At 57.1% G+C, this 18,148-nt stretch overlaps 2 protein-coding genes across 4 annotated transcripts in view; one reads left to right on the top strand and one right to left on the bottom strand.

Moving 5' to 3' along the window:
- DNAJC11 (DnaJ heat shock protein family (Hsp40) member C11) overlaps positions 1-10,246 on the top strand; it is a 73,210-nt gene extending 62,964 nt beyond the window's left edge. The window contains exons 9-16 of the mRNA XM_060088899.1: positions 478-563; positions 853-969; positions 6,014-6,169; positions 7,251-7,320; positions 8,070-8,127; positions 8,258-8,400; positions 9,093-9,222; positions 9,631-10,246. Of these exons, the coding sequence (XP_059944882.1) occupies positions 478-563; positions 853-969; positions 6,014-6,169; positions 7,251-7,320; positions 8,070-8,127; positions 8,258-8,400; positions 9,093-9,222; positions 9,631-9,656 (786 nt within the window). The 3' untranslated portion in view covers positions 9,657-10,246. The remainder of the gene's footprint in view (positions 1-477; positions 564-852; positions 970-6,013; positions 6,170-7,250; positions 7,321-8,069; positions 8,128-8,257; positions 8,401-9,092; positions 9,223-9,630) is intronic.
- Positions 10,247-11,362: 1,116 nt separating this feature from the next.
- On the bottom strand, positions 11,363-17,842 carry THAP3 (THAP domain containing 3). 3 transcript variants are annotated; one of them, XM_060088898.1, is made up of 6 exons: positions 17,725-17,814; positions 17,268-17,333; positions 14,919-15,111; positions 12,727-12,789; positions 12,304-12,408; positions 11,363-12,073 (listed from the first exon to the last, which is right to left on the bottom strand). In XM_060088898.1, exons 2-6 carry the CDS (start codon positions 17,282-17,284, stop codon positions 11,813-11,815), a joined length of 639 nt encoding a protein of 212 aa, XP_059944881.1. In that variant the 5' UTR covers positions 17,285-17,333; positions 17,725-17,814; the 3' UTR covers positions 11,363-11,812. The 3 variants fall into 3 exon arrangements, with proteins under 3 accessions (XP_059944881.1, XP_059944880.1, XP_059944879.1); XM_060088897.1 differs by lacking the exon at positions 17,268-17,333 and having other exon boundaries at positions 17,725-17,842; XM_060088896.1 differs by lacking the exons at positions 17,268-17,333; positions 17,725-17,814 and having other exon boundaries at positions 14,919-17,244.
- Between the last annotated feature and the right edge of the window lie 306 nt (positions 17,843-18,148).

Here is an 18,148-nt window from a genome sequence, read left to right as displayed (position 1 = left end):
CCTGCTCACCCCCAAATCCAGCGCCCACAGGGCCGGAGGGCGGGTTCTGTCCACCCACACTCAGGGGTTGAAACACTGTTGTTCTCAGGCCCCCACGGGAGCTGTGTTCCAACTGCCCTAAAGCAAAAGGCCTTTTTCACCTTTCTGGTGAGAGAAGCCCACAGAATCGGGGTGGGAGAGAGCCGTGGTCAGTAAGTGGCCCCCCAGCAGAGTCGTGCGCTCAGGGGCCACGGTGGCCGGGCAGGAGGGCGGGAAGTGAGCAGCTGCCCCTTGGCGGGCAGCCGCTGCCCTGTGAGAACGCAGGCTCGGTGTGCAGGAGTTTCCGTTTTTCATGGGAAGTCAGAAAATGGTTTTTATTTGAAATCTCCCAGTTTTTAAACATTGGCTACTGGCAAATTTTCACACACTTCGTGGGACAGGGCGACCCTGCTTACTTCAGTCTCAACTGCCTTCTTTCTTCCCTCTGTGTCTCCCCAGCTTGGAATCCCTCACTCCTTCGCGCTGATCAGCTATCAGCACAAATTCCAGGATGACGATCAGACTCGCGTGAAAGGATCCCTGAAGTGAGTCCTGGCCGGGCCGATGCGGGAGCACGCTTGATCCGTGTAGGGGTTTCTGGTGGTGGCGCTGGTTGCAGTGAGGTGCCTGCAGTCGCGCCCAGGGTCCCGTGTCCTGACTCTCTTCTGTTCATTGACCCAGGTCCCTGTGGATGGTTGGGAGGGCAAGAGAGGATTGGGGGTAGGGGCCCCGGCCTCTGGCCTGAGTGACAGTTGCCCGTGGTGACCGGGAGGGACCCAGGAGGGATCAGAAGCGCAGGGGCCCTTGCTCGCTCACTGCGATCTGCTCCTGTAGGGCAGGCTTCTTCGGGACGGTGGTGGAGTACGGAGCGGAGAGGAAGATCTCCAGGCACAGCGTTCTAGGTGCAGCTGTCAGCGTTGGAGTCCCACAGGGCGTTTCTCTCAAAGTCAAGTATGTTGAATTCAAGTCTTTCTGGCCAGGGATTATCTGGCCCCTTGTAACTCACCTGGGCTTTACCTACGTTAAGGAAGAAAGAGACTTTGCTTTGTAATTCTGTTCTTAGAGATGCGGTCGCTTCTGTCTGGGGTGTGTGAGCAAATGTCGAGGAGTCCAGAAGCCCAACGTTCGCTCAGTGAGGTCTGAGTCTCTGCCTCAGAGAACCTCCCTGTGCCCCCCCGGCCCGCCTTCCGCCCGGCCTGTCTCTTACCACCCTCTGCCTCCCCGATGGCCCGGGTGCGGGCCCCGCACGCCCGCTCTCCCACCCGGCTGCGGCCCTCACGGTGTGACGTGTACTGCATGGTCACCGGCGCAGCAGCTTCGGGTTCTCTCTACCAGATCCTTCCCGCCTGCACATGGACCCTGTCTCCCCCTGCCTGCCTGCCTTGCCGAGCTGCCTCTGGCTTCACCTGACTGGCTGGTTGCCTCTAAGCGGAGGCCCCACTGTCGGGCCCTGGTCGGCCTAGACTCACCCCCCGACGGTCTGATCCGGCATCCTGGCTTCAGTAGCATCGGGCTCTGGGGACGCTCACCGTTCTAGATCCAGCTTGGCCCTCCCCACAGACCTCCAGCTCATAGATCTCTTGTCCTTTCCCAAATCTCTCCTCAGATACCTCACAGCATCCCCATGTCACATCTCCAGCCCCGGTCCTCCCCCTGCCCTCGGTCACACATGCCCTTCAAAGCCTGCCGTGTCTGGAGTCGCCCCATCTCAGTGCTCAGTGCTCCATCTTTCCATTGGTTCTGTCCAGAACCCTGGAGCTCACCTTCACCACCCTTTCCCCACACTCCGAACTGAATGTATCTCGGAATCCTCTTGGCTCTCGTCTGAAAGCACATCCTCAATCTGACCATTTCTCACAACCTCTGTGGCCACCGTCTCGTGGAATTACTAGTGTCCTCCTGACCGATCTCCTTCACACTTGGGACACTTTTCTCCACACAGACAGTCTTTTAAAATCTAAGCCAGTGTATGTCAGCCTTCTGCTTAAAGCCCTCAGCGACTCCCTCAACTCAGGGCAAAAGCCAGAGTCCTCAGACCCTCCGCGACCTGGCCTCTCACCCTCCTCTCTCTGCCCCCTGGTCGCCCCCCTCCAGCCACACTGGCTGCCCCGGGACCACACCAAGCCTGCTCCTGCTTCTGGGCTTAGCATCTGCCGTTCCTCAGTCCCCGGTAACCACGTGGCTGGTTCCTTCGGTGCCCTCCGGTCTCTGCGCATGTCACCTGATTGCCCTCATCGCCCTGTGAAAACTTAGCGGCCCTCACCTCACCCCAGACAGTCCACTTCCCCTTCGTCCTGTTTATTGTCCTCCATTGCACCCGTCTCCATCTGACACGCCATCCATCCCCCGCTGCCCCTCATCAGAAGTGCTTTAACTTGGTCCGTTTCGTTATTCTCTGTACTCCTGCCGAGTTCTCTGTGACCCCATATCTGCCGTAAACACTCCTCCGCTGCAGATGTTACGTGACATGATCTGAATTGAATTCTTATCCCAAGGATGCCACCCTGCCTCTTTGGAAAGAAACATTTTCACTTCAGCCAAGTTTCCTGTTATCAACAGGCTGAATTGTCCAAATTGTATTGGTAATAAACCAAAGTTTTACTAGAAGGCACCTCAGTTCAGCAATTGCTAACTTTTATGTTCTATTTATTTGATGAATCACGGTAATTGCTGAACGTTCAACCAACCTTACAGGAAAATTGTGGAGGAAAATTCCACTGGATCATGACATATAATACTTTTTATATATTGCTTGATTTGATTTGCTGTTCTCTTACTAAGAATTTTTGAATCTATATTTTTAAGGGGTGCTGATTATAATTTTCTTTTTATTATATATTTGTCAGGTTTTGGACTGAGTTATGCCAGCCTGATAAAATGAGTTAGGAATTGTTCCCTCCTCTATTTTCTAAAAGAATTTGTGTAAGAATGGTATTTTTTTTCCCTGTGTTTCATAGAATTTACCAATGAGATCAGCTGACCTGAATTTTCTTTGTAGGAGTATTTTTGATAGTGAATTCAACTTATTTTATAAATATAGGGCTTTTCCAATTTTCTGTTTCATCTTTTTTTTCTTCCAGTTTATTGAGATATAACTGACAATACAGCATTATATAAATTTAAGGTGTACAGTATAATGATTTGACTTACATACATCATGAAATGATTATCACAGTACGTTTAGTGAACATCTACCATCTCATATAGATACAGAATTAAAGACATAGAAAAAAAATTTTTTTTTCCTTGTGATGAGAACTCTTAGGATTTACTCTGTTTCATCCTATGTCAGTTTTGTTAAAATTCGTTAATTTTTCAAGGGATTTGTCCATTTCATCTGTGTCAAATTTGTTAGCATGAAGTTGCTCTTAATACCCCCTTATCTTTTTAATGTCAGTAGTTATTTATAGATGATGTCTCTTCATTCCTAATGTTGCTAATTTGTGTTCTTTCTACCCTTTTCTTTTTTTTTTTTTTTTTTTTTTTCTTTTTTTGCGGTATGTGGGCCTCTCACTGTTGTGGCCTCTCCCGTTGCGGAGCACAGGCTCCGGATGCGCAGGCCCAGCAGCCACGGCTCACGGGCCCAGCCGCTCCGCGGCACATGGGATCCTCCCAGACCGGGGCACGAACCCGCATCCCCTGCATCGGCAGGCGGACTCTCAACCACCTGCGCCACCAGGGAGGCCCTCTACCCTTTTCTTAATCAGTCTAGCTAAGGCACTTCACTTGTCAAAGAACCAGCTTTTGGTTTCCTTCATTTTCTCTGTTTATCTGTTTTCTTTTTTCTTTTTTTAAATAAATAAATGATTTATTTGGGTCTTCATTGCTGCGCGGGCTTTCCCTAGTCACAGCAAGCGGGGACTCCTCTTCGTTGTGGTGCGCGGGCTTCTCATTGCGGTGGCTTCTCTTGTTGCGGAGCACGGGCTCTAGGTTTGTAAGCTTCAGTAGTTGTGGCACGTGGGCTCAGTAGTTGTGGCACGCAGGCTCCGTAGCTGTGGCACACGGGCTTGGTTGCTCCGCGGCATGTGGGATCTTCCCGGACCAGGGCTCGAACCTGTGTCCCCTGCATTGGCAGGCAGATTCTCAACCACTGTGCCGCCAGGGAAGCCCCTGTTTATCTGTTTTCTATTTCATTGATTCATGATCTTTATAAGAAAGCACGAAGCTGTGTTCCAGAGTAGCGGCTTCATCTCCACTTTCCCACCAGCAGCTCCGAGAATTCGTTGCTTCACATCCTCCCCAGCCCTTGGTAGGGTCGTTATTTTTGGTGTCGGCTGTTTTAGCAGACGTATAGGTGTATCCCATTGTGGTCTTGATTTGCACTTCCCTCATGTCTAAGATACTGAGCATCTTTTCATGTGCTGATTTGACATCCATATCTTTTTTTTAGTGACGTCTCTATTCACATCTTTTGTCTGTTTTATTATTGGGTTGTTTGATTTCTTGTTTTAGTTTTGAGTGTCCATCAGTTCTGGAGTTGCTTTCATTATTATTGAAGTGTCCCATCACTGGGTATAGAATTCAGGGTTAACAGAGTTCTCTCTCAGTACTCTCAAGGTGTCCTGCTGTCTTCTGGCTCTCTTTGTTCCTGACAAGTTGTTGGTCATTTGAAACATACCCTGCATGTAATGTGTGTGGGTTTTTTGGTTTTTTCCTGCTACTCAACTTTTGTTTCTCAGCACTTTGACTGCTGACCTATATGTGGTTTTGTTGTATTTATGCTGCTTGGGGTTTGCTAAATTTCTTGCATCTGTAAATATATGTATGTATTTTTGTCAAATTATCAAATTTGCACCTTTTATGCCATTTAATTCTTTCAATATTAAATATTTAATATTAAATATCTGCCCCATCCTCTCCTCTCTGGGGCCCTAATTACTCGTGTGCTAAACCTCTGGATGTTGCCTCACACGTTTCTGAGGCTCTGCCCATTTGCTGTCAGTCCTTTTTCTCTTTGTTCTTCATACTGGATCGTTTATATTAATCTATAAATTCACTGACTCTTCTCTCATCTCCAGTCTGCTGTTAAACCATCAGTGAATACTTTATGTCTTCGAGCAGAGTTAAAATAGTTGCTTTAAAATCCTATCTGCTGGTTCCAACATCTGGGTCATCTGGGGTCGGTCTCTGTTCGTTTCCTTTTTCTCTCATTGTATCTGGGTACGTAGAGTAGTCAGTATTGTATTCTGGGTATTGTGAACAATATATTGTAGAAATTCTATTTTCTGTTATGTTTTTCCAAAAAGCGTTGTCTTTTTTTCCTTTTAGAAGGTCGTTAACTTGGCTGAAGTCAGACTGCAAACTCGGACTCACCTGTGTGGCGGCCACTGGTAGACCAGGGGTCAGCTGGAGACCTGTGGCAGATTTATACACAGAACCTGGGACTTTCCTTTTGGGGGACCCCCTCTTCCCAGCTGCAATGGTTGCCCCAAACTCTGAGGTCTGGTTCTTCAGTCCAATAGGACTGCAGATTTCTTTCCAGTTTTAATCATCCATATGGTACAGACTGAGAATTGCCCTCAGGCTAAAAGCTGTTTTTAAAAAAATACATCAGGAAATTCACCAGTGCCGTTCCGTTCTTCTGCCCTTGGTTGCTATCCAGTCCCCGAAGGTGTTTGTTATGTGTGACCCAGAGTTTACAGTTGATGTCTGTGGGATGACTGGTCCAGTAGGAACTACTCAGCCATCGCTGAAAGCAGAAGGGACCCCTGGAGGAGCGGCCACCCCTGTCTCCTCAGGCCACGGTTACTTTGGTCGGGCGTTAGTCTGTTGCTTGTGGTCAGCAAGTAGTGAGACCTTTCTTCCGTCACTTACATCAGATCCAGCGGCTAAACCTTGGGACAGGGGACCACCCAGGAGTGGACTCTGAAGCATCAGACTCTTCTCCTCCTCCTGGAGTCCTGTGTATTGAGAGGCTCTCTTCCTGGGGCTGAAACCCCACTCCCTTCCCTGGGAACCTGACTCACGTGGGCGTTGGGCTTTGTTCTGTTTTCAGGCTGAACAGGGCCAGTCAGACCTACTTCTTCCCCATCCACCTGACGGACCAGCTGCTCCCCAGCGCCGTGTTCTACGCCACCGTGGGGCCCCTCGTGCTGTACTTCGCTCTGCACGGCCTGGTCATCAGACCCTACCTCAGGGCTCAGAAGGAGAAGTGAGTTCACAGCACGTGGCGGGGACACCACCGAACCGCACCGTGCTCAGCTTCCTCATCCGTAACGTGGAGATGATGGAACCTACCCCACAGGGCTGTTGGGGAAGTTACGTGCGTTAATCCGTGTACGCTGCTCATTGCCGTGGTGTCTGGTCCGTAACACGTGCTCAGTAAACGTGAACTAGTTCCTCCCGTTCGTTCACAGTCGTGCTGCTGTTAACCCACATTTCCTACTTGCAGAAAGAATTAGAGTTCGTTTACCAAACTGTTGGGACTTTAAACCATGACCACAGAAATGAAAAGTTTTCCTTTTTCTCATTCTAACCATTTCTTTTCCTGGCACTGAATTCAAGAAGCTTGGGTTCTGAGTTCTTACGTACAAGGCACGCATTAATTATAGTCTTAGAAGTCATCAAGATATAATTTATTTTGCAGTTTCTTATAGATAATCCATTAGCATAACATTAAATCTGAGAGGTGGTTTAGATTTGTTACTTTATAATGATCTAATTTAATAACTCGTTGAGCTTGGAGAATCTGGGAGAAAGGCATGACTCTCCTCTTGGGGCCCCTCTGGCCTTTGACTCATTAGAGCTCAGGGTCCTAACGCCTCAGGAGACTGCAGGCTTGGAGCAGAGAATGTGCTGGGTCAAGTCTGATGGGACAGGCGTGTGCTGCCCTGGCAAAGTACATGGATGTATCTAAGGTAGTATGCAGTGTCCCTGTCAAAAGGGTCATGTGACGCCGCCAGGTTGGTGGCATCTCCTGTGATTCTCACCTTCTCCCCTGACCCCTTTCCTGCGATTCTTGCCGTGTGGAGCCCTCCTCCCACAGTGCTGGGTCTCCCGTGTGCTCTGCGGAAGAGGTCGGGCAGAGCCGCCTGGGGACCACAGGGAAGCCGCACAGGCCTGGGATGAACAGATTCACTTGACCTTGTCTTGGAAATACTGTTTTAAGTTCTAGAACGGGGAGCGCAGTAAGACCACAGGCTGTTTGCAGGCGCAGGTCCAGCCAGGGGCCCTGTTGTCTCCCTGCTGCTAACGCCACGCTCCTCGCGTGCGGCTTCTTTTTCTCGCGTTAGGGAGCTGGAGAAGCAAAGGGAAAGCACAGCCACCGACGTCCTGCAGAGGAAGCAAGAGGCAGAAGCTGCTGTAAGTGTTGCATCGCCGTCACCCTGCAGGTCCTTGGCTCCGTGGCATCTGGGACTGTTCTGCCCGTCGTGCAGAGCACAGGCCGCTCTTTTCTAGCCCACGCTTCTTAAGCCAGGGCTGTGGGGGGAAGTGCTTCACACCCTGTATGCTGGTCTCAGGGGCCTCAGGTCTCAGGCTTTTCTTCCCCAACAACTTCCTTGGTCATTTAGTCTTTTTTGTTTTTTTGGGTTTTTTTTGCTGCATTGGGTCTTGGTTGCTGCGCGCGGGCTTTCTCTAGTTGCAGCAAGCGGGGGCTGCTCTTCGTTGCGGTGTGCGAGCTTCTCATTGCCGTGGCTTCTCTTGTTGCAGAGCACGGGCTCTAGGCACGCAGGCTTCAGTAGTTGTGGCTCACGGGCTCAGTAGTTGTGGTGCACGGGCTTCAGTAGTTGTGGCGCATGGGCTTAGTTGCTCTGCGGCATGTGGGACATTCCCGGACCAGGGCTGGAACCCGTGTCCCCTGCATTGGCAGGCAGGTTCTTCACCACTACCCCACTGGGGAAGTCCCATAAGAGGGTTTTTTTAAGTGGTGGGGATTGTCCTCTTCCTTTCCTTTGAGTGAATTGTTTCTCCATGACCTATGATAGCAGCGATGTCCAGGAGAAACGGACAGTGGACGGGGCAGGGCTGGCAGGCACCGGGCACGTGGCCATGGCTCTCAACAGACGTGGAGCCCAGGGAGGCCCTGAGGGTGGCATCCTTGTTCTTTGCAGGTTCAGCTGATGCAGGAATCTGTCCGAAGAATAATCGAGGCCGAAGAGTCCAGAATGGGTGAGGAGGCCTGGCCTCTTCGGGGATGGGGTGGGCGCTGGGGTCTCACAGGAGCGTGTGGTCCCTGCAGCCCGGCTGCGCAGGGGGCCGCCCGCCACGGCCGCCCCACCCTGACCGAGCCCATCCTCAGGGCTCATCATCGTCAACGCCTGGTACGGGAAATTTGTCAACGACAAGAGCAAGAAGAGCGAGAAGGTGAAGGTGATTGACGTGACTGTGCCCCTGCAGTGCCTGGTGAAGGACTCCAAGCTCATCCTCACGGAGGCCTCCAAGGTGGGCGCTCGGGGGCCCCGGGGTTCAGACAGGAAGGGCGTCTGGAGAAGAGGGATGGACGGCGGCCCCTCGAAGGGGCCGTTTCACTGCAGCAGAACCTCGCGTGCTGCCACGCTCACTGCGGGGCGCTGCCCAGCACCCAAGTTACAGCCACACTGGAGCCGTTGACTTCATTTGTTGATCTGTTCGTTGCCAGGTATCACTGAGCCCCTACCGTGCGCCAGGTACACCAGCAAGCAAAGCATACCTCCTGCCCCCAGGAGCACACAGTCTGCTTACGCCTTGCCTCGTTCCAGAAGGAGCATGAGGTCGCCCGCAGCACGTTTGAGGCTCGCGGTGGGGCCCGGGGCGTGGGTGATGGAGGCGAGTTACAGCGCAGAGGAGCTCAGGCCAAAGAGCCCTCGTTCCCTGAACAGGCAGCTAGTCCCCCACCTCGGCGGGGCTTCTGTGAAGACGGAGGTGCCGTTAGCGAGGCAGAAGGGGCCTATTGGGAGGGCGACGTCTAGGACTCAACAGGCAGCTTTCTGAAATTCTCGTTTCTTTTCCTCAAGCTCCCAAGTTTGCATCTTCTGTGGGCCGCTCCCGAGGGCAAGTCCAGGCCCTTCCACGCTGCTCCTCCAGGTGGCGGCAGACGGCAGTGCCACTGGGCTTTAAACCACCGCCTCGAGTGAGAATCTGTCTGCTCGTTACAGGCCGGGCTGCCTGGGTTCTATGACCCGTGTGTGGGCGAAGAGAAGAACCTGAAAGTGCTTTACCAGTTCCGAGGTGTCCTGCATCAGGTGATGGCGCTCGACAGCGAGACGCTCCGGATACCAAAGCAGTGTGAGTAGCTGCCCCTGGCCGTCACCCACCCTGTGTCACCCGCCCTGTGCCCGGGCCTCGGGAGGCCCTCGGGGAGCTCCGAGTGAGGGGCGACAAGCCGGGGAGCAGCAGGCTTGGGCATCGCGACCTGCTCGGAGCCGGGAAGTGACGCCCTGAGGGAGGGGTCAGCCTTCTCCCAGGTGGAATTAGAGTGAGCTCTGTGCTTGGAAACTGCAGCCCGGGTGGCTGCGTAGGAAGCAGACGCAGCTGCTCGTTTGTGTGCTTGAACCAGGCGATTCTCAGCAGCTTCTACTCTGCTCAGCTGCAGGCCGGCAGCCTCTGGTCCGGTGATGGCCAAACCCCCGAAGTGGAAAGGCGGCGTGGAAGCAGTTGCCTTCAGACGCCCTGAGTTTGTCTTTTCTTTTACAGCTCACAGAATTGATACCGATGGATAAAATGCTTGAGAAACCAGATTTAAACGAGGCTACAAAAAAACCTTTCCCTGGGAGTCTACAAATTTGGAAGCAGGAAAAAACTCCAGACGTCAGATGTGTTTATTTTGTATTTCTGTAGAAGGTGGCACTGTATCAATTATGTGAAGGGACCCGCAGGCACCCTGCTTTGCGGGTGCTGTAGGTAGGACTGAGGCAGCCCCACCTGGACCGGAACCACAGCACGGCCCGTGTCTGTTCCCAAGGATCATGTCCTGCCAGGAAGGGCCCTGGGCCCCTGGAGCCTCCAGGTCCCTCCCCAGGTTCCTCAGCACGTGTGCCGGCTGCAGCCCCCCAGCAGGTCTTGGTCTGCCGTGAGGCACTTAGGAACACCTTGCCCTCATGCACAGGACTGTGAACTACTTTTCCTGAAATCCACACTGACCGTGGAAAATGAAGTGGAAGGAAGGAGTCCCCGCGAGCAGAATCTCCAAATCAAGTGAGCATCTGTCCAGTCAACTTCCTGAAAACTACCTTTTCCTGCTGAAATATCACTGAGTGAATCTGGAGAGGATTGTGTGGGTTTATAAATCTGCTTTTTATCTGAGAACAAATGGTTTTGGAAATTAGTCTCTTTTTTTCCCCTCCCAGAACTCAAGCCATTCCACTGGCACCTGGCTTGGGACAGAGGGTGGAACTCCGGGTCCCAGGAGCCACCCGTGTCCTCGCGGGAAAACGCGATGCCTCCCGCCCCGCCCCACACAGCTCAGCCCCAGTAGAGCGCGGAGTTCAGGAGGAGAAGGGGACCGGGGCTCTGACAGGCGCCGCTCCCGCTCGCCGCCAGCAGGCGGCGCAGCGGCTCCCACGCCTGGCCGGTCCAGCTCTTCCTCACCGGCACCCCTTTTTGGGTGTCTGCTCCCAGGACCCCCCTCCTTCACTTGCCTCTTTCGTGGCTGCAGACTATTTCAGGACCAGGAGCCTCCTGCACAGCCTGGCCTGTGAACAGTTACCGGCAGAGCAGAGGCCTGGCTGCTGGTGGTTCCGACAGCCTCTCCGCAGCTACTGTCAACATCAGGCTTCACTCCTGACGTTGGTACCGGAGAAATCACTCATACCCCCCTTCCTCCACTTTTAAAACTCAGTTCAGGTTGTCCGATTCTGTCCTATTTATCTCCACTTTAAAAAGGTTTCCTGCGAGCTGCCGCTCTGAATGTACGTCATGCAATAACCGTCGCGTTAGCGGAGTCCGACCTCGGCCGCAGCCCGTGTCCCTGCCCAGCGGGCGGGTCACTGTACAGGGGACACTCTTACCACAATAAACCTTTCCTGAAAGCCAGGGGCGGCGTTTCCGTGCGTCTGTGTTCCCTTCCGGGTGAGCGGAACGCGGGACGTGCCCCCTCCGCACAGGCCTCGTTGCACCCTTTATGCCGACGGTTCAGACCACGGTTTGAACCACGGGGCTTAACTTGAAGCTGCGGATCAGTTTTCTGTGTCACACATTTGCCTGAGAAACAGAGTCCAAGTTAGGAGATGACACAGGCTAGGATTCCCGTTTTCTTTCACTAAAGGCACCTTTTTTTGGTGGTCGAAGGTGGTCATGGTCTGCTGGCTCTTCAACAGGAAGCAGGCAGGCAGTCTCAGAAGCAGCCGGGCACGGCAGGAGAGGGACCCTCAAACCAGAGCTCCCTTGTTTGTTTGTAAATAAAGGAGGAAACGCGCAGCGCGGTGTAGGAAGACACTTTATTATGTTGCTCACTCACACCCGGCCGGGCAGGGGGTTGCTCCTAGGACAGAAGCCAGCCTCAGCCACTTAGAGAGCCGGCCGTCCAGGCGACGGGGCCACTCGCTGCCTTGGAGAGTGCCAGCGCCCTACGGCCCCCCTGGGCCCAGCTACCCCTCGAGGAAACGCGTTTCCTCCCCCTTGGGGAGGGCCAGCCACACTGGCCCAGGATGGCTCCTCAGGCTGTGGTTCCAAAGATGCTCGCCCAGCTCGTGCTGGAGGGAGAACCCCGGTGTAGTGCTCACGGCCCCGCCCCTCCCAGCCTGAGGCCACTACACTTCACACGAGGTGGCCGGCCGAATGTCAGGGCAGGACTGAAAGGTCCGCCCACGGCCAGAGCCCCGAGACCACTGCCCCTCCTCCCGGCGGCAGCTCGGCAGAAAAGGCCCAGTTGGCGGGCTCAGCTCTGCTGCCCCGGCCACAGCCTGGCCTGGAGTCCCGGCTGCCCCGCGCCACAGGCACGCAGGCGACTGGACATCTTCTTCATCACCAGCCTCTGGGCTTTCAGGCGCCTGCGGAGCTTTTCATTTTCCTTTAGCGTCAGGAAGAGTTTTTTTTTCAGAGCGTCTAAGTCCAAAAGGGCGTAGCTGTGATCGGACGGCTGCGTGGGGCTGGCCGGCTGACCAGGGACCCCAGTGGCTTCCGGTCTGTGTGGCGGGACCTGAGGACAGAGGTCAGTGAGAGGCAGCGGCCAGGGCGGCAGGACGCACTTCCCCAAGCCCTCCCGAAGCCCAGAGCTGCCCAGTCGCAGCGAAGTTCACGAGTGAGGTCTGAATCCGGACTACACATTGTGGTGCTCTGGTTCAGGCACGTTTTCTTCCTTCTGTTTGAAGCAAATCCCCTCGAGCTGAGACCAGCCACGCACTGCCTTCGCACCTGGCCCGGCCTCACCTGTGCTCCGGGGCCTCCAGCGTCCGGGGTCAGCTGTGGCGCTTCTAGCGTCGTGTCCACCTTCCTCCCTGGGCCGCCCTCCCCGGCCCCCGTCTCAGGGAGGACCTGGGAACGACAAGGCAGAGGAGGCCACTGACTGGCACAGAAGCGGATCCTCCCCAGCTGCTACGTGTCTGTCCCGCCAGTGGTCCCCACACACCACCCAGGGGCAGCCGGGGCGCCTGCAGAACAGCCAGCCTCTTTCACGGCCTGGGGTCAGACCCTTAGACATGGAGCAGAAGCCAGACGTGACCAGCTGCCACTGCTTGATATTAAACAGGAAGAAGGCGGCACGGGAGGGTTTGGCTTTCCTTTTCTAGGAAACGGGAGAATCCAAACCCAGCAGGCCAGCCTAGCGCTCGGTGGCCATCAGGGCAGACTCACCTCTCCCTTCTCAGAAGCAGCACCTCCACTCGGGCCGGCAGGCTCTGTGTTCTCCCTCACCAGCTGCAAGAGACACAGAGCTGCTGCCGACGGGCCCCGGGGCACAGGCAGGAGGTCCGCGCCCCGAGAGCCCGTGCCAGGCCTCGTGCGTCTTTGTCCTCTCGCTCCGCCGGCTGAGGCTCAAGTAAACTGCGCCCTGAACCCAGCCCAGCTCTCCTCTCACCATCCCCGGCTCCCTTCCTTCTCCGAGGATGTTCCCAATCTCGGGTCAGAGGCCCGGTGAAGCCAGGGACCTGTCTGTACATGTTGCCCCAGGACCTGGCACTCTTCAAGGCGCACAGTAGGTGACTCAGAGTGGCAGCCGCGTAGTGGGAAACATCCAGCTCAGAGCCTGCAGCCCCCAGACCTCGTCAGAGCTGAGCTGGGGCCGCGGGTGCCAGAAACAACTCTCCCCACCCGCAGGCACCGGAGCGCCAAGGAGCAGGGCCACCGACGCCCCCTGAGCTGTTAACCTGTAATCGCTGACTTCAGGGCAAGCAGTCTACCACAGATGCGTGACAGTAACCACACTGACTGAACGGGATGGGGTGCGGGGTTCCTAACCAGCGGACGTAAGTTTCAGGTCAGCAAAATGAGCCCCGTGGTAGGACATCTGTGCCTGCAGTCAACGATACTGCAGTGCACCGTGCTGTGCACTTAGAAGTGTGTTGAGAGAACAGATCTCACGTTAAGTGTTCTTACCACAATGAAATGTGTATGTAAAATGAAAGGCCTTCCAGGTTTAAGAGAAAAAAACAAAAACTCCTGCATTAAGCACCTACTTGGCGCCAGGCAATGTTCTGGACGTTGGCAATAAAAGCAGCAGAGCAGAGCCCAGCCCGCACGGAGGCTCCACTGGGGCAGGTGCTCACAGGTGCCAGAGAGAGCGCGGGGCAGGACAGGAAAGACAGATGGCAGCAGGGGCTCCTACAGGCACTGGGAGCCTGGACTTGGGGAGGGGGAGGCCGAGAGACCGGGCAAAGGGAAGATGGAGGGCTGGGCGCTCCGGACGTGGTTGCTGGCAAGTGGCAAACGGCCGCCTGCCCTCCCCGCACCCTGGAACTCAGGGTTCCCATCAGCTCCCTCCCTCTCGTTCCCAATAAAAACAAACCAGCACGGGCACCTGGCGCCCCGCTCGGGCCCTCCCTCTGAGACTGGGTGCACGGCAAGGATCTACTATGATTCGCTATGACCCCCTCAGGGCTTCAAGCTCCAACTGTCCTGCCGTAAGCCCTCCCGAGCCAAACCCGCACATCCTGCCCCACCAGACACGTCCTCCTCCGCGTCCCATCGGGAAGCCAAACTCAACGTGCACAGGACCGTTTCCTCAGGGAAACTGGGACCCCCGGTCCCCGGGGGCCCGGAGCCCTGCTCTCCCGGACCACCTCCCTCTCAGCCCAGCAGGGCTGCAGAGTCGGCCCGCTCCATCCCCCTCTCATCGCAGCACCCACCTTTGGCTCGGGCCGCTGTGACTGCCCTCACCTGCGATGCCACAGTGAACTCCGAACCAGCTGCCAGCCAGAGGGACCTTCCAAAGCCATGTCCCTGCCCACAGGCCTCGCCCAAAAACCTACCACCTGTCCAAGCCCGTCACCAACTGGCCCCGGCGCCCTCCAACCAGCCTGAGCTGCTGCTGCAGCTGAGTGCGCCCAAATCCCCGCCACCGCCAAGCCTCTGCCCCGCTGTCCCTGTCCCCACCAGCGCTCCGCCTGCATCGTCCTCCTGTGCCCCGGACAGGGCTCTGAGCCGGCGTGGAGCAGCCACAGGAGGACCTTAACGGGGATCCTCGGCCACAGGCCCCCGAGCCCGGGCTGGCAACGAGCAAGAGGCGGACGAGGTCTGAGTGCGGCGCGGCCGGGAAGGTCTTCACCGCCCTCGAGCCCACGTGAGGCCAAAGTGAAACACAGGAAGGACCGAGCTCTCGGCACCCTCGCCCGTCAGCTGCTTCCACGGCATCTGTCGTGAAGCATGACTTATTTTTAAAGCAGCTTTAAATTGCGAATTCCCTAAAGCGCAGGGCAGGGTCTGCTGGGCTCCGGACGCCGAGGACCGCCAGCGCTGCCCTGGCTGCAGTCCTCGGCCTCTGCCGTCCCCGCCAACGCCACCTGCGCCCTGTGCCCAACCCACCGCCGGGGCCCCGCGGCCGCGCGCACCTGGGGGGGACCCTGGAAGGCGAACACCGTGGGCACCGCGTTGTGCTTCAGGTTCTTGCGGTTCCCAAAAGCGCTGAAGCACTCGGGCCGGAAGTGCTCGGAGCAGATGACCGTGTGCTGCTTGGGCTCGAAGTCGCCCCGGCCGATGTTCAGCACCCATTCCTTCAGCAGCTCCGGGCGGCTGAACGGGAACCTGGGGGCAGAGAGAGGAGGCGCGAAGGATTCGCCGCACTGAGCGCAGCAGCACTTCAGGGTCCCGGGGGCCCTTCGCATCCCCACGCGGCATTTTACTGGACAGCCTGGAAAATTCAGTAGCCTCGTCCTGTTAAACCACATCTACTTAGCTTCCGTCGTGGCTGTCGGCAGCATCCTGAGACCGTGAACGTGGCCGAAGAGCCCAAGCAAGCTGCTCCCCGAGCCACATCTGCCAGGTAGGCCGCCAGGTGGGCCTCCCTGCCGGCGCCGGTGCTGGGGAAGCAGGAGTGGGAGAGACAGCCCCGCCCTCACGGAGCCTACCTTCTAGAACAGGGAGACAGCCGGTCCACCAAACAGACACAGACTGTGCAGGAAGCAAGAGCAGGAGGTGGGGAAGGCCACCGGAGAGGTGACATGGGAGCAGTGGCTGCAGGAAGCGGGACGGAGAGCCGTGCGCCGTCGGGAGGAAGAGCAAGCGCCGTCGGGAGGAAGAGCAAGCGCCGTCGGGAGGAAGAGCAAGCGCCGTCGGGAGGAAGAGCAAGCGCGAAGGCCCGGCAGGCGCAAGGGGGTCGCGGGCCGCGCCTCGGGCAGGAGGGCTTTCCCAGAGGCCGGCAGAGGGTGGCAGGTGAGTCCGCCCTGGCTGTTGTAGGAGGGCCCCAGGTGGCTGGGATCAGGGTGTCAGCAGGTGGGGCTGACGAGCGGGCAGATCTGGGATGTACTGTGAAAACCAGGCAGGAAGGTTTGCCTGTGGGCCATGCAGCAGAGGAGGAAGGAGTTTCACGTACTAAGACTGCGGGGGAGTGCGAGGGGCAGCCCTGGGGGGTCAGCAGTTTGGTTTTCTATGTCAGATGTTACATTTGAGGTGCCTTTTACATGTCCGAGAGCTGAACGAGTGGCAGCTGGACATGCGTGTCTGGAGGTGTCACTGTGGGCCCGTTGCCAGGTAAGGGTAGCAGAGCCATGAGCCTGAGTGAGACGGGCACCCTGGGGAGCGAGCATGGACAGGGACAAGGCAGTGGCATGGCCCGAGCCCTGAAGTGCTCCAGCGTCTGTCTGGTGTTGGAAGTGAGCAGGATCCAGCCAAGCGGGACTCAGAAGGGACACTGTGACAAAGAAAGAGGCCAAGAGGTGTCCTAGAAGCCAGGTGGGAGGGGTCTCAAGGCGTCAGCAGTTAGTTGTGTCACAGGCTGCAGAGAGGTCAATTCAGATGAGGATGCACCACTGCGCGTGGCATCGTAAGGGCCACTGGGGACATGACAGAGCTCATTTGTGGGAGTGGTGGGGGTGAGAGTCTGACTGGAACGGGAGAAAACCAGAGGCAACGCCACCCCCAGGTACACACCCGACTGACACCTATGGATACAGGTGCTGGAAGGCAAGACCCAGCAACAATGCCCAGAGCCATGTGCCCGTAATGGCCAAAGAAGAGAGGCATCCAAATGCCCTTCAACTGTAGAACAAGTCAATTCTGGTAAACACCTTCCTAAAACACTATGCAGCAATGAAAAGGGTGCACTGCTGCTGCCAGCAACACGGAGGGCTCACAGGCACAATGTAAGCAAAGCACAGGAAAAAGTACAGCCTGTGATTCCATTCAGTGAGGTTCCAGACAGGCCAAAGCAGTCCGCCTTACCCTTGGGCACTGGGAGGATGAGGGGCTGGAAGGGGGAGCGGTCGGGGGCTCCTGGGGGCTGTGATGTTCTAAATTCACGGCAGTCACACGGGCTGTTCACTTTGTTAAACTGGTTGGGCTGTGTGCTCATGATTTGTGCACTTTTCCGTCTGTGTGTTACGTCTCAAGAGACACATTCACTTCGAAAAAGAAAACGATAATAGGAGGAGAGGAAGTGGAGACAGGAGAGCGGCAGCCCTTTGGAGTCCCGCTCTGAACAGGGCAGAGGAAGGCGCCGTGGCTGGAACTTAAAAGAAAGCGTGCGACACTCGACCGATGGGCAGGCGGCCGTTCACTCGGCCGGTCCGGCATGCGGGGCGCGCCGGGCGCGCAGGGACTGACTCCAAAAGCTCCGCCGTCCTCCCGGGGCTCCCGCAGAGCCCGAGGTCCCGGTCCCGCCAGCCCACCCGCTGGAACGTTCTCATTCCTCCTCCCCACCCTTCCTTCCCGGCATGAGGCCCGGAGATGTGAGCACCGCACACCTGAGAGACGTCAGCATCGCTCACCACGCAGCAAATACTGAACACCTACTACGTTCCGGGCAGCATCTGAGAACGAGATACAGTCCCCGGGCCGCGGAGGGGACGCACACCAAGTAACCGCAGGGGCGCGGCGCTGAGCGCGCCCCAGGCCCGCCACGGCCTCCCCCGCGCGCGGCTCCCCGGACCGGCGGGAGGCTGTGCGCCGGAGGTCAGGTTACTCAGCCTCTCCGACCGTCTCCCCGCGCGCCCAGGCGGCCGAGGCGGCGCCGGGCTTCCCGGGCTGGGACCTCGCCGGTCCCCGGGCCGCCGCCCCTCCGCGAAGGGCTTGGCCGCACGCCCTCGGGCCTCCCAGGGACCGGGCAGCGGCCTCGGCGTCGCCACCCCCCGCGCGCCAGGCCTGGGGCTCCGGCGGGGGCCGCGGCCGCTGGCCCGCGCGAGGCGGGCCCCCGCCCCTCACCGGTGGAAGGTGAGCTGCTTCCTGCGATTGCTGTAGCGGTTGCAGCACTGCCGGGCCGCGCACGACTTCGGCATCTCCAGACACCAGGCCCGGCTGCCCCTAACAAAGATGGCGGCGGCGTGGCCTGAGGGAGGGGCAGGGACACCAGGAGGGGTGGGGTCATAGGACGGGGCGGGACTGGCCAGTGGAGGTGGAGCGAGCGGTTGGGGCGGGGCCTGCCGGGCGCGGCAGCGCCTCGAACGAGGCGCGGCCAGTAGGAGAGGAGGGGCCTGCGGGAGGGGAGGGGCCTGCGGCAGGGGAGGGGCGGGGCGGGGCGGGGCGGGGCGGGGCGGGGCGGGGCCAGCAAGGAGGCTGGCGAGTGAAGGCGAACCGGGCTCTGCTCCGCGGCCAGCATCTCGCGCAGTGCCCGCGACCCGCGTCAAGG

This window comes from Mesoplodon densirostris, chromosome 2 (assembly GCF_025265405.1).
Source record: "Mesoplodon densirostris isolate mMesDen1 chromosome 2, mMesDen1 primary haplotype, whole genome shotgun sequence".
NCBI lineage: Eukaryota > Metazoa > Chordata > Mammalia > Artiodactyla > Ziphiidae > Mesoplodon > Mesoplodon densirostris.
This window is presented reverse-complemented; position numbering and strand designations above follow the sequence as displayed.